Source organism: Dermochelys coriacea, chromosome 2 (assembly GCF_009764565.3).
Source record: "Dermochelys coriacea isolate rDerCor1 chromosome 2, rDerCor1.pri.v4, whole genome shotgun sequence".
Lineage (NCBI taxonomy): Eukaryota > Metazoa > Chordata > Testudines > Dermochelyidae > Dermochelys > Dermochelys coriacea.
In genome coordinates, this window is record NC_050069.1 from 72,635,103 (window position 1) to 72,650,866 (window position 15,764).

The 15,764-nt window shown below is 41.9% G+C and overlaps 1 protein-coding gene across 7 annotated transcripts in view; it reads left to right on the plus strand.

The window, feature by feature from the left end:
• PCMTD1 (protein-L-isoaspartate (D-aspartate) O-methyltransferase domain containing 1) overlaps positions 1–15,764 on the plus strand; it is an 87,153-nt gene that overhangs the window by 39,283 nt on the left and 32,106 nt on the right. For 6 of the 7 annotated variants that reach the window (XM_038388904.2, XM_038388906.2, XM_038388905.2 and 3 more), the window contains 2 exons: positions 1,460–1,890; positions 8,528–8,630. In XM_038388904.2, coding sequence (XP_038244832.1) covers positions 1,584–1,890; positions 8,528–8,630 — 410 coding nt within the window. In that variant the 5' untranslated portion in view covers positions 1,460–1,583. The remainder of the gene's footprint in view (positions 1–1,459; positions 1,891–8,527; positions 8,631–15,764) is intronic. The other variant, XM_038388911.2, reaches the window with a different exon arrangement.

Here is a 15,764-nt window from a genome sequence, read left to right on the forward strand (position 1 = left end):
TAACTTGTAACTGTTAGTAACACACTAGTCATCGCTCTTGAAGAGACTGCAAAGTACACATGCTGGCTTTTTAGGCAGACTGGCTTGCTGGAGATATCACAGTAGATGGCAGGGGACTGTGCAACCTTCACACCCCTCTTCAGAAAGGCATGGAACAATGGTCACTAGCCAAAAACAGGTGATGGCTGGAAACTTGAAAGCGGGAACTCCTGGAGTAGACCATGAAGGGGGGAATACAGGGGAAATTACTGTGAAACTAAAACTGTCCACTAAACTTTGAGCCAGGAACTGTGATTTCTGTTCTTACCTCTGTTGACTGATTCACTCTTTAGTTCTGTGAACTGCATAACCCTTATTGACCAAGACCTCATACCAAACCCTAGGAGACAGTCAAGTATTGGATTTTGAAGAGGCTGCTTTGGGGAAAAGGACACAGGTGTTTCAGTCAGGCCTCAACTTATCTACTCAGCCACCATGCCTTTCAGAATTAATAGAATTCTGTGGGCTTTGTTTAGCTGTCTCTAACCACTAGACCACAGTCCTCTCCCAAAGCCAAAGATAGGACCCAGGATTCCTCATCTCCAATATCCTACTTCTGTCTAGTTAATATGTAACTCACTGCCAGATTGTGTCCAGTTATCTTTCAGTGGCTGGTCCACATATAAGGTAGCAATTACTCTTGTGAATGGCAGAAAAAAGGTTGCCCCTTCCCTCACTTTTTTGTTGCTTCCTGATGCATTAAGAATGTTTGAAAGTTGTGTTTCCCAAAAAATACCCCATTTCCCTGTAGCTGACAAACTTAATCATAGAATTTTATCTGTGTGTGAGTCTGAGCTGAATTTTATTCCAGCTCATGCATCATTAGCCAAACTAAGACCTGTGGAGTTGGTGAGGTGTTTAACCACTAGTGACGCAAACGAGACAGAATATAGCTTAAATGTATTGATTTGGATTCTGTAGTTTGAAAATAAACAAAAAATCCAGGCATAACCTTTCCTTTTTAGGAAAGGAACACTTATTTGTCCAATAAGGCATACTAGGTGGGATTTTCAAAAGTACCTGGGTGATTTAGGAGCATGAATTCCACTGAAAGTCATGTAGATGCTATTGAAAAATCCCACCCAGTGTATTTTTAAAGCTTTTTTTTTTTTTAAGGTAGGCTCAGTGCAAGAGCCTAAACAGAGTAGAACATGGTGAATATTAAGACCTGACAATTAGCGGGGGCAAGGGAGAATCTTTGTACATGTAGACTAAGTAAATTGAATGTGGAAGACAAAGATTTAGGCATGGGATACTACTGTCACGTTTTTAATACTTTGTTAATTTTCCAGTGAAGTCGATCCTCACTTCAAACCAGTAGCTTGCTACCCCTTTTGTTAAGTGATCTCTGTATTAATTAGTTGATGCTGCCTTTTTTCCTGTGAAATTCAAAACAAGTAAACTTTTTTTTTTCTCCCAGGATTCATTTGTGATGTTCTGATGTGCTGTTGAAAGGAAAAGAACAGAGTCTGTTACACACTGACACTTCAAAACACTCCTGCTAATGTATTTTCAAACTCATTGAGTTATCATAGAAAATCATCATGGGAGGAGCTGTGAGTGCTGGGGAAGACAATGATGATTTAATTGATAACTTGAAAGAAGCTCAGTATATTCGCACTGAGAGAGTGGAACAAGCCTTCAGAGCAATTGACCGTGGTGATTATTATCTAGAAGGATACAGGGACAGTGCTTATAAAGACTTGGCTTGGAAGCATGGAAATATACACTTATCAGCACCTTGCATTTATTCTGAAGTCATGGAAGCATTGAAACTTCAACCAGGATTATCTTTTCTGAATCTGGGTAGCGGAACCGGATATTTGAGTACAATGGTGGGATTAATATTAGGTAACTTTTTTTATTTTAAACATATATGAAATGTTGGTTGCTCAATACAGATTCTTAGATTAACATGTCAGCATTTTTGCCAGGGTTTTGTGACTTAATGTGGTATAGTTTTAAGTAATGTAATGAAAAAAGCATAGTTAGGAATTTGGAATGTGCTTTCAGAATATTGAGAAATATTTAAGAGCTGCTAGCTAATTCTTAGAAAAACTGTTATTGAAAAACATTTTTTAAGAATTACATTTTAATTAAAACAATATTTTTGCCGCTTAAGCAGCCAGCCACAGATTAACCTTCTGTAGTCGCCTGAACTGCAAGCCTCTTTGACATCATCATAATTCCCACACAAGCCAAATGTTGAGTCACAAAAAATACTATGATTTTCAACAGGGAGTAGGGGGAAACAATTATTTCTAAACTTTTCTGCAGTTTTTAAGTTCACTAATGACTCCTAAAGATTGTTGCTCACATAGAAGGCAAGAAATTTACATGCTTAGGACACAAAGTAAGCTTTCCTTCACAAAGATTAAATAATAGAGCATTAATAAATTTTCTGGCAGATATTCACTCTTTAAGATTGGGGTTTTTTTTAGCTAAGTTAGCTGTGTACTGTACTATTCATCCCCTCAACTGTACTTAAAAAAGGCTGTACTACCAGCTGAAAAGAGAATGTGGTATATCGTTGCTAACTGAATTTCATTTTAAAACTATACCTTAGAGCAGTGGTTCCCAAACTTGTTCCGCCGATTGTGCAGGAAAAGCTCCTGGCAGGCCAGGCAGGTTTGTTTACCTGCCCTTTCCGCAGTTTCGGCTGATTACGGCTCCCACTGGCCGCGGTTCGCTACTCCAGGCCAATGGGAGCTGCTGGAAGCGGCGCGGGCTGAGGGATGCACTGGCCGCCACTTCCAGCAGTTCCCATTGGCCTGGAGCAGCGAACCGCAGCCAGTGGGAGCCGGGATTGGCCAAAGCTGCAGACACGGCAGGTAAACAAACTGGCTCGGCCTGCCAGGGGCTTTCCCTGCACAAGCAGTGGAACAAGTTTGGGAACCACTGCCTTAGAGAGCAGAAAATTTACATTAAAATGCATTTGTTTTCATAATGAAAAACTAAGCACTAGTGCTGATTTTTTTTATATGTATCCTCAGATGTTTTCTACCTATCAATATTTTTGTATTACACAATGGAATTTCATTTATTTTAGTAGTGGGATGCAAGTGTCACAGACACATTTTTTTTCTTCCACTAAATAAGTATTTGCATCTCTCAGTACTGTTTTCTGGTTAGGGAAGTACTACTTTTACTGCTACAGAAATCTTACAAAATGTGTACTTTTTCCAGGATATGGAGTTCTTGAAGTCTTGGATTACTGATTTTTACAAATAGAGATAATAGAGAAAATGGAGAGCAGAAAACCATTAAGGGAAGCAGATACTATTCTGAATGGAAGGAGAATGTGTAACAGACTTAATCTGTCAATTCACTTTAATGAGGTGTAGGATTCCTTCCAATTTAATGTAAACAAAAGTCAAAGAGCTGATTCAGTGCTCCCTCTTGTGGAAACTGAAATTCATTTCCTTACCCAATACGATACAATAAGCAGTAATGCTTCTGGGGAAATATTCATTCATAGGTATAAACTCAAAATTCCAATACATGCTGTTAAAAGAATTACAGTATTTAACTTTTTTCATATAACATACTGTACCTCTTGTGCTAGCTCTCTGTTTATGAGCATGGGGAGTTTTATCTCTATGGGAGATCATAAATATAGGCAATTTTGAATGAGGTTCTTCCCCAGTAGCTGTTATAGTATAAATATACATATAGTATGATTAGAGACTACTTCCTCTTTTATTAGCCCTGTGCGCAGGAGCATATATATTTCTCCAGATCCTATCAAGAGTGAAGATGATGAAATAAAGCCTTTCGTCTTGATATTTATTTGTTTTATTTGGCTGGGGTCCTCTGCACTTGCTTCTCTATATGAGGATGTATTTACCTTATATAACTAATCTCTGTGGGGTCAGGGTGGATGTGTACTGCCTGGCCTGCCCTCTCCACACCCAGCACAGTTCTGACTCTGAAGAATGACCTGTGCAGGTTTCCAGAAAGGGAATGAAGAGAACTAAGTAATGAAAGTGACTGATTTCCCCCCACCTTTTCCCATGAAGGGTGAGACCTGCAACAGAGGGCCTTCTAAGTGTGTGAATCAGCAGACACAACCTGCTCTGCGGTTCTTAACTCAGCCTGATTAGTCAGATTTATAGCAATATTTGAACAAAATATTTTTGAAAATGAAGGTTTATTTTACTGGTTTCAATAAAGGCAGCCCCTTTGTGGAAAATGGAACCTTTTTACACCTTCTCAAAATGGAGTCTATTGTGTTTCAATTTGTACTGTATCAGGTTAATGTTCGGAAGCCAAAGATTGTTTATCAATGGTTGGGTATCTGATGGCTCAGTAGAGGGTGGGAGTAGTAGTGTATACCATATTGATGATTTTGTGAATGTTAATGTGGCGCTAAATTAATTTGGAGGTGACTTGAAAATGAGGAATTTTTAAAATACAAAGTGGTCTATATAACTTGCTATGGTAGTCCGAGATTAAGTTGAATATAAACCGAAGGAAGATGGTACATATATACAAAGTGTAGATTACATAATTTTAATGATCAGTGCAGACAAATCTTTTGATTTCTGTAATTGAACATTACAAGATATTAGAACTGCAGACACTTTTCCAAGTCTTGATAATGGTGGTACATAATTGATGAGATTAGTATAATCATATTACAAAGGAAATTACTGTTACTCCAGGAAGTAACACAAAAGTTAGGGTAGTATCAGTTTTTATGAATTGGTAAAACCATTCTGGAATAGCATATACAGTCATATCCTCAAATTGGAAAAGCTAATGAGAATAGGTTTCAGAGTAGCAGCCGTGTTAGTCTGTATTCGCAAAAAAGAAAAGGAGTACTTGTGGCACCTTAGAGACTAACAAATTTATTTGAGCATAAGCTTTCGTGAGCTACAGATGCATCCGATGAAGTGAGCTGTAGCTCACGAAAGCTTATGCTCAAATAAATTTGTTAGTCTCTAAGGTGCCACAAGTACTCCTTTTCTTTTTTGGCGAATACAGACTAACACAGCTGCTACTCTGCAACCTGTTGTTTTGCAAGGCACTGAATTTAGATTGCACTCCATATGGCTATCAACTTCATGAAAGAACTCGTACAGATACAGACAGACATGATCTTCCTCTCCAAATGCAAACAGATGGACATCATACCAAAAGGACTAGGTAAAAAATCCATTGCAATCTACATACCACACAGACTATGCTGACAGCTTGTGCCACACAGTCTCAAAGAAACTGCGGAACCACCTGATCAACATCCTCTACAGCAAACAGGGAAAGATTAAGAATGAGCTCTCAAAACTGGATACTCTCATAAAGAACCAACCTTCCACACAAACTTCCTCGTGGCTGGACTTTACAAAAACTAAACAAGCCATCTACAACACACACTTTACTTCTTAAGGAATGCATCTGATGAAGTGAGCTGTAGCTCATGAAAGCTTATGCTCAAATTTGTTAGTCTCTCAGGTGCCACAAGTACTCCTTTTCTTTTTTGCTAATGAAAATGTCACCACCTCTGTTTTGTTCAATATAACACACACACGTCAGTATTTCTACGTATCATTACACTCCATATTTTGCATACTCATGTTGCTGCAGAAACTAATTGTTGCCTTGTAGCATGTTGATCATGAAAAGTTCTAGTATTACACACACGTTTCTCATAACCCTGACAGACACAAAACTCAAAAAATGTTTGATATTCTTCATGATTGTCTTGAAAAGTGGTAAAAATTAATCTAAGTTTGGAAATTTGCATGAATTTTGGAACAGATGTCGGTAACTGTAATTGAAAATAGCTAAGAATGCACCAAAAATGCTAGACACATGAAAATAATTTAGGAGGTTAGGTTAGGGCAGTGATTCCCAAACTTGTTCTGCTGCTTGTGCAGGGAAAGACCCTGGCGGGCCGGGCCAGTTTGTTTACCTGCTGCATCCGCAGGTTCGGCTGATCGCGGCTCCCACTGGCTGCAGTTCGCTGCTCCAGGCTAATAGGGGTTGCGGGAAGCTGCGGCCGGTACGTCCCTCGGCCCTCACTGCTTCCAGGAGCTCCCATTGGCCTGGAGCAGCAAACCGCAGCCACTGGGAGCCGCAATCGGCCGAACCTGTGGACGTGGCAGGTAAACAAACCGGCCTGGCCCAGCAGGGGCTTTCCCTGCACAAGCAGCAGAACAAGTTTGAGAAACACTGGGTTAGGGGAATATGAATTCATTTATAGTCAATTATATTTGAAAACCTGCTGCAGATTCCCAGGAAAGATTTTCTAAAATATATTCTGTTTTGAAAACATTGCCGCCTGTTCATTTTTTGTAAGAATGCTTGCTAGCTACTTCTAATTACTAGTCAGAAACTTTTTTGTCAGAATGATATTCTGATGAAGAATACCCTCTTTCTATGGGAAAATTTCAGTTTTGCAGAAGAATTCTCATTTTTTCCATTGGGAAAAGAAGAATGCCAGCTGCCAGTCTGGAAGGTTTGTCAATTTTACTTTCTGCTGGCCCAAAGCATCCTGCTGGAAGGGCTAAGCAGGAGCCAGGATTGGGGAATGACGGCTGGTGGAGTGGCTGGCCTCTCTGCCTCCCAGGCAATGGAGCTGGAAGTCAGTTTTCTTATAAGAAGCTGAAAAATACTTTTTTGGAGGCGGGGTGTCCTAAATGGAATATGTTTTGAAATCCTTTCACACACACTTGCATTTTGTCTTGGTTCAAGTGAAATTTGTTTTTAAAAACAATGAAAATTTTCACAGGAAGGGATTTCACATTTTACAGCCAGTTTTACTAGTAATGCAAGAGATAGAAAAGGAATGTTTATACTGACAGTGCAATGGGAAGCAATGAGCTAAGTTAATAAAGAATGTATGTGTACCAACAGGACACCTTTCAATGCTGTGAAAGCAGGTGTATCTCCTCTGTGGAGCACAATGCCTCCTGTAAGTCAGCCAGCAGAAAAGCTTTATGAGGAATGCACGTAACAACAACTTTTGGACCTGCTTTGTTGCATGGTGTACAAGATGTTCTAATTTCATGCTAAGAATTACAAATGTTTTCCAGCCTCATGGTTTAGCATATTGTGGTGATGTTGCACCATTAGGTGACACTTACCAAATGAAATGTATTAAATTTTTTTTTCCATAAAAGACAGGCTTTGCTGCAAAAATGCTATTTATTTTTATCGAGGGTACTTGCACATCAATACTTCTCTATTTTTTTTTCTTTAATTTCTCACAATACCGCTGTTCTGCAGAAAAAATCCTCATGAATTTCCCTGGATGAATAATTTGCGTTACTGAAATAATAATTTGAGGATGCTTCTTGTATTCGATAATTAAGTGTTGGGCTAAATAAATTCTAAAAGTAAAGGCTTGGGACATAGTGATTACTGAATTAATAGAAAAGGAGTACTTGTGGCACCTTAGAGACTAACAAAGTACTCCTTTTCTTTTTGCGAATACAGACTAACATGGCTGCTACTCTGAAACCTGATGAATAGAGTGCAATCTTTAGTTGCTGTTTGGTTGAAATGTGCTTTTTCTCCTCTCTGCATGGCTACTAAAAACTCTGTTCTGTGGGCTGCTTATTATATACAGAATTCCTGCCTCTCTCTGCCCACAACAAACATGGCCACCTCTTTACCCTGGCAGCCCCCCTAACTCTCGTCTTAATGTCTCTCCTTGCACCTCCCTACCTCAGAAGAGTATTTTACCACATACTGAAACTCATTTTCAAGCTGTTTGTTGAAAACATATGATTACTAAATGAGTTGAAAGGGTAAGGAGTTGGGTTAGAACTGAATGTGGTGGACATGTCAGTGGGATCAATCTGAATAGAGAGCTGCACAAACACTGTACTGTTGTAGATCAATACTTGTGTAGCACTTCAGTAAATTTCTGTGGTACAGTTGGCTGAAGGCTAATACCCCATAAGGATTCAGGAAACAGCATAATTGAGAAATGTGTATAATTATGGGTATAGATATGGGCATACTATGCTGCATCTCTGTGCCATCATTCGTTGAGATGATTCCACTTCAATATAATATGCTTTAAATTTACCAAATTTTAATCCTCCTACAAACAAATACATTATAACCATCAACACCGGGACTTCATTCCAGCTCCTCACTACTGTCTTTAAAAATTTGTGCCACACTAAAGTCTAATTAAAAGGCTAAGAAAAGATCAGACTTACTGACTGCACTTTCTCTCATGAAGGCTAATAGAATGTACTTGTGCTTTCTTTGCAGTAGTGTGGGCATGTTATAACAGGAAGTAGGGAACCAGAACTCCTGGGTTCTACTCCTGGCTTTTCCACTGCCTCACTACATAATTGTGTGCCTTAGTTTACCCATCGGTAAAAAGTATAAAAATATCCCTTTTTGTAGGGGTATTGGAGGTCTTAATCAAATGTTAATAAAAGCACTGTGATACCATTAGATGAAAGGTTTTATACCAGTGCATAAAACGGTACTATACTTATAAAAAACACTTTTTTTTTAATTACAGGCCCTTTTGGAGTAAATCATGGAATAGAGCTTCATTCAGATGTGGTAGAATATGCCAAGGAAAAATTGGAGAGCTTCATAAAAAATAGTGATAGCTTTGATAAGTAAGTATCTCACTTGTCCTGTTCATTTTGCAACCAGAAATGTTTGGATTTTTTTTTATTGAGGTACAATATTAAGAAATGACATTTTGCAAATTTTAACATCTTGCTAATGTTCATGATTGGAAATCCTATTTAAAGTTTTTGTCAGAAATATTTAAAGTGAGGTAAGTAGAAGTTTAAAAATCTAGTATGTTTAAAAAAAAAAAAGGTAGGGACATCTTTGAGTTTATTTGGCAAAATCTATTCTTCTGCCTTCTTGCCATAAACACACACACTTTATTATGCTGTATTCTTATGCAGCTTCTTTTGTGTGCAGATCTGGAATAAATTTATAAGTGTAACAACTCAGATTAACATTAACAGTCTGAGGTGCCACTGTGCCTAGATATTATTAAATATGAACATAGAGCATGTAACCTAGCAGTGTTAATTAGAGCACGCAGATGAATGAGAGAGACACAGGGATGGATTTAAGGAGCTGGCTTCAATGTTGTTAATTTAACAATGGGGAGTGGCATTATACACCATCCGCTTCTCACGTACCAGGTATTTGAATGGGTCCAGTGCGGGATTACAGGGCTCCCACCGGTGACTCGGGAAAGACACTCTTCAGACTTACCTCTAGGATTTATCTCACTCTTGAATCCTCTCACTTTTCCCTCTCAGAGGGTACCAAGAGGGGACCTCGGTATGTCATCTCCCCTTGTAGGCAAAAGGTCCCCTGATGTCTAGGAAGGCTTTACATTGTGGCGGAGGGAGGCATGAAAGCCAGCTCCCTTATATGCTATTCCTGGGGGAATTCTGCACCAAAAATTAAATTCTGCACACAATATTTTAAAATTCTCCATATTTTATTTAAGATAATGCACTATAATCATTCTGGATTCAATTATTTTGGTAATTTATTTAAACTACAGTACAGTGGATGGAGAATGGGAGTGGGGAGCATTGAAGGAAATCCCCAAACTTCCTCTGTCAAATACTAATTGACTCTTTACTTCTAATTATTAGTCAAAAATATATGCAGCCATATGCTCAGTGTTACATCATATGCAACTGAAGAGCAAGCGAGGGCTGGGGACTCAAACTCACAATTTATATTGGCTGCTGACCATCTCCAGAAAGATCAGTAGCAAACAGTTCATGGAGCACATTTTGATGGGAAATTTTTTCAGTACAAAAATTTAGACCAGTTCTAATCACTAAAGCACCATAAGCATTTATAAGGCCATACTGATTTTTATACCACTGTGGCAATGTAAAGGAGCCTTAAAACATTTACCCCTATTTTATACTCCTGGGGCAATTCACTAAGAACAATAGGAACAATTCACTAAGCAAGCAGGCTGCTACATTTTGCTCTGTCTCAGGGGACAGAGCCTGCCTGACACCTACCTCCTCAGAAACACCCCCAAACCCTGCCCTTTTACACTAAGTGTGTCACAATAGTGAGTGAGAAGGACAGCGTCAGTCTCTCTCTCTCTCTCTCTCTCTCTCACAAGCATGATTACCCAGCCCCCCTGTCCCGGTGGTGATTCAAGTCTCTACGGGCTTCTCCAGGCATCCAAACTGACCTGCCTGGACTGCTGGGGAGGGACACATGACCTCTCTTGCAGCTTCCCTTTGTTTCCCCATCAGAAATCATTCCTCTGCAGGGAAGCAAAGAAATCTGCAGGGGCCAGGAGTTCTGTGCACGTGCAGTGATGCAAAATTCCCCCAGGAGTAATATATCCCTGTGTCCAGCCAATGGGAGGCAGAAAAGCCCCACCCCATCCCCAAGAAGATTCTCACAGGTTGAAGAGTAACTAGGCCCTGGCAAGTCTGGGTATGTGCTCTCCCATCTTCCTCCTCCTGAACTTCCAGGTGTTGACTATCCCTCTGCTAGTCTGACCAAACATTCCTACACCGCTACTGAGACAGCAAGCCATTCTTGTTTGTTTAGATAAACACAAGTTCTATAGATGGGGTGGTTAGCTTTACCACTGAATTTGCTAGCTTGCTTTTATTAATTTTTAAATCTGACCTTTAATATTATTTTGATAGGGTTTTTTGTATATTTAATTTCCTTTGTTTCCGCACTAGAATAAAATATTTTAAAAGATGGGTGTGTTTCATTACTGTCACCTTCATTTCAATTCTAGACACCTCCTGATATAATTGGAGACTTGGTGCACCCTACATTAAACTGGCATGAATTAAAAAGGATTATAGCCAGAAGAATTGTGTTTTAAGTAATATGGAGCAATTAATCCATGACACATCTGTACAGAAAACTGTGTTAGCACATAGTAACTAATGATTTTCTCTACTCTAACATTACATTAGTGATCTTGTACTTAAGATTTAGATGCTGTTTCTTATTAAATTACCCAGTTTTTAGTCTTTCATAACTTATTCAAAAAACTATCTATTGGGCTTGGGAGGAAGGGAGGATGGAAGGCAGGAAAAGAGGAGAAAGAAGGATGCAAATCACAACTTAATAAAAAATATGGCCATTTTTGAGCTAGATAAAGGTTAAAAACAGTGGGTTTTACTTGTTGTTTTCAGTCCCTTTGTTTCACTTTATTAAAAACTTAGTTATAAACATTGAACTTTGCATGTTCTTATTCTTGAATGTAAATGAATGTCTATACCTTGTTTGAAGGAAAGTTGTTTTGAGATATGTTATGGAAGTCTTACAATGAATTGGAATAGTAAAGTTTTTCCCTTTGCTTCACTAAGGCTATGTCTACACTACAAAATTAGGTCGAATTTATAGAAGTCAGTTTTGTAGAAAGCGTTTTGTCCCCACACAAATGCTCTAAGTGCATTTAGTCGGCATTTAGTCAGCGGAGTGCATCTACAGTACTGAGGCAACCGTCGACTTCCGGAACGTTGCACTGTGGGTATCTATCCCACAGTTCCCGCAGTCTCCGCCGCCCATTTGAATTCTCGGTAGAAATCCCAATGCCTGATGGGGCAAAAACATTGTCGCGGGTGGTTCTGGGTACATATCGTCAGGCACCCCCTTCCTTCTCTCCCTCCCTCTGTGAAAGCAACGGCAGACCACCGTTTTGCATCTTTTTTCCTGGGTTACCCGGGCAGATGCCATACCACGGCGAGCATGGAGCCCGCTCAGCTCACCCTCACCGTATGTCTCCTGGGTGCTGGCAGATGCGGTACTGCATTGCTACACAGCAGCAGCTCATTGCCTTGTGGCAGCAGACGGTGCAGTACGATTGGTAGCCATCATCACCGTACTCCAGGATGCTCTTTTAGCCGACCTTGGTGAGGTCGGTCAGGGGCACCTGGGCAAATATGGGAGTGACTTAGCCAGGTCATTTCCCTTTTAAGTTTCGTCTCATGGCGATTCAGTCCTGCCAGCAGTCCTACTGCACCATCTTCTGCTGAGAACCCAGGAGATGACAATGGCCAGCAGTAGTACTGCACCATGTGCTGCCAGCAAGATGTATAAAGACAGATGAAGTGGATCAAAACAAGAAATAGACCAGATTTGTTTTGTATTCATTTTCTCCTCCCTCCATGAAATCAACAGCCTGCTAAACCTAGGGTTTCTATCCTTGGAGGGGGGGGGCATTCTGTTTCTCCTTGATGCAAAGCCACCCTCTTTGTTGATTTTAATTCCCTGTAAACCAACCCTGTAAGCCATATTGTCAGTAGTCCCTCCCCACATCAGAGCAACGGCAGACAATCATTTCGCACCTTTTTTTCAGTGCAGACGCCATAGCACTGGGAACATGGAGACTGCTCAGATCACCGTGGCAATTATGAGCACTATAAACACCGTGCCTGTTATCCAGCAGGATATGCAGAACCATAACTTGCAAGAAAAGCGAAACCAGATGAGGAGGAGGTGACTGCAGCACGGTGACGAGAGAGATGAGGACATGGACAAAGACTTCTCACAAAGTATGGGCCCCTGCAATGTGCGCATCATGGTGTCAATTGGGAAGGTTCATGGCATGGAACGCCGATTCTGGGCCCGGGAAACAAGCAAAGAGTGGTGGGACCGCATAGTGTTGCAGGTCTAGGACGATTCCCAATGGCTGCGAAACTTTCGCATGCGTAAGAGCACTTTCATGGAACTTTGACTTGCTTTCCCCTGCCCTGAAGCGCAAGAATACCAAGATGAGAGCAGCCCTCACAGTTGAGAAGCGAGTGGTGATAGCCCTGTGGAAGCTTGCAATTCCCGACAGCTACCGGTCAGTTGGGAATCAATTTGGAGTGGGCAAACCTATTGTGGGGGCTGCTGTGAAGCAAGTAGCCAACGCAGTCATTGAGCTGCTACTATCAAAGGTAGTGACTCTGAGAAATGTGCAGGTCATACTAGATGGCCTTGCTGCAATGGGATTCTCTAACTGTGGTGGGGCAATAGATGGAACGCATATCCCTATCTTGGGACTGGACCGCCAGGGCAGTGAGTACATAAACCGAAAGGGGTACTTTTTCAATGATGCTGCAAGCATTGGTGGATCACAAGGGACATTTCACCAACATCAACGTGGGATAGCTGGGAAAGGTACACGATGCTCGCATCTTCAGGAACTCTGGTCTGTTTCAACAGCTGCAGCAAGGGACTTACTTTCCAGACCAGAAAATAACCGTTGGGGATGTTGAAATGCCTACAGTTATTCTTGGGGACCAGCCTACCCCTTAATGCCACGGCTCATGAAGCCATACGCAGGTACTCTGGACAGTAGTCAGGAGCTGTTCAATTATAGGCTGAGCAAGTGCAGAATGGTGGTAGAATGTGCATTTGGGCTTTAAAAGCACACTGGTGCAGTTTACTGACTCGGTTAGACCTCAGTGAAACCAATATTCCCATTGTTATTACCGCTTGCTATGCGTTTCACAATATCTGTGAGAGTAAGGAAGAGACATTAATGGCAGGATGGGAGGTTGAGGCAAATCGCCTGGCCACTGATTACATGCAGCCAGACACCAGGGCAGTTAGAGGAATACAGGAGGGTGCGGTGCGCATAAGAGAAGCTTTGAAAACCAGTTTTAGGAATGGCCAGGCCACGGTGTGAAAGTTGTTTGTTTCTCCTTGATGGAACCCCTCTCCCTTCCCCAGTTTCACTCTACTTTCCTGTAAGCTAAGCACCCTCCCCTCCTCCCTTCGATCACCTCTTGCAGAGGCAATAAAGTCATTGTTGCTTCACATTCATGCATTCTTTATTTATTCATCACACAAATAGGGGGATAACTGCCAAGGTAGCCCAGGAGGGGTAGTGGAGAAAGGAAGGACAAGGCCACACAACACTTTAAAACTTATTGAATGCCAGCCTTCTGTTGCTTGGGCAATCCCCTGCGGTGGAGTGGCTGGGTGGTCGGAGGCCCCCCCACCGCGTTCTTGGGCGTCTGGGTGAGGAGGCTATGGAACTTTGGGAGGAGGGCAGTTGGTTACACAGGGGCTGTAGCAGCAGTCTGTGCTCCTGCTGCCTTTCCTGCAGTTCAACCATACGCTGGAGCATATGAGTTTGATCCTCCAGCAGCCTGAGCATTGACTTCTGCCTTCTTTCAGCAAGCTGACTCCACCTACCATCTTCAGCCCGCCACCTCTCCTCGTCATCATATTGTGTTTTCCTGCACTCTGAGATTGTCTTCCTCCGCGTATTTTGCTGTGCTCTGTCAGTGTGGGAGGACAGCATGAGGTCAGAGAACATTTCATCACGAGTGCGTTTTTTTTTTTCTCCTTCTAATCTTCACTAGCCTCTGAGAAGGAGAAACATATGCAGCTAGTGGAGGGGGGGAAAAAGGGAGGGTGGTAGTTTTAAAAAGACACATTCTATAGAACAATGGGTACACTCTTTCACAGTAAACCTTGCTGTTAACATTACATAGCATGTGTGCTTTCATTACAAGATCGCATTTTGCCTCTTATTGAGGGTATGCCGGTTTGGTGGGAGAGATCACTCACGCAGGGCCGGGCAGCAGAATTTGGTTTGCAGGCAGCCATGGTAAGCCACAGTCTTTTGGCTTCTTTAACCTTCATAACATGTGGAAATGGCTTCAAACAGCAGCGCCTTCATTTCCCATACGACGTAGCCATTGGGTTGCCCATTAAAAATGGGTTGGCAATTTAAAAGGAGGGGATGCGGTTTCCGGGTTCACGTGCAGCAGAAACCCAACTACCCTTCTCAACTCACACACACACACACACACACACACACACCCCTCTGGGATGATGGCTTCACCCCTCCTCCCACCGCGTGGCTAACAGCAGGGAAGATTTCTGTTCAGCCACAGGCAAACAGCCCAGCAGGAACAGGCATCTCTGAATGTCCGCTTACTAAAACAACCCTGTTTCAACCAGGTGACCATGAATGATATCACTCTCCTGAGGTTAACACAGAGAGATAAAGAACAGATGTTGTTTGAATGCCGGCAAACACCGGGACTATACGCTGCAATGCTTTGTTCTGCAATGATTCCCAACTATGTGCTACTGGCCTGGCGTGGTAAAGTGTCCTACCATGGAGGACGGAATAAGGCTGCCCTCCTCAGAAACCTTTTGCAAAGGTTTTGGGAGAACATCCAGGAGACCTTTATGGAGATGTCCCTGGAGGATTTCTGCTCCATCCCCAGACACGTTAACTGACTTTTCCAGTAGCTGTACTGGCTGCAAATGCCAGGGCAAATTAATCATTAAACATGCTTGCTTTTAAACCAGGTATAATATTTACAAAGGTACACTCATCAGAGGTCCCTTCTCTGCCTTCAGGGTCCGGGAGCCCGCCTTTGGGTGCGTTCGGGGGGTACTAGGTCCAGGGTGATAAACAGATCCTGGCTATTGGGGAAATCAGTTTCTCCGCTTCCTTGCTGTGAGCTATCTACAATGTCATCCTCTTCCTCGCCCCCAAAACCCGCTTCCGTGTTGCCTCCCACTCCTTGGATGGAGTCAAAGCACAGGGTTGGGGTAGTGGTGGCTGCACCCTCTACAATGGCATGCAGCTCATAGAAGCGGCATGTCTGGGGCTCTGAACTGGAGCAGCCATTTGCCTCTCTGGTTTTTTGGTAGGCTTGCCTGAGCTCCTTAATTTTCATGCGGCACTGCTGCGGGTCCCTGTTATAGCCTCTGTCCTTCGTGCCATTGGAGATTTTTTTTTCAAATATTTTGGTATTTCGTCTTTT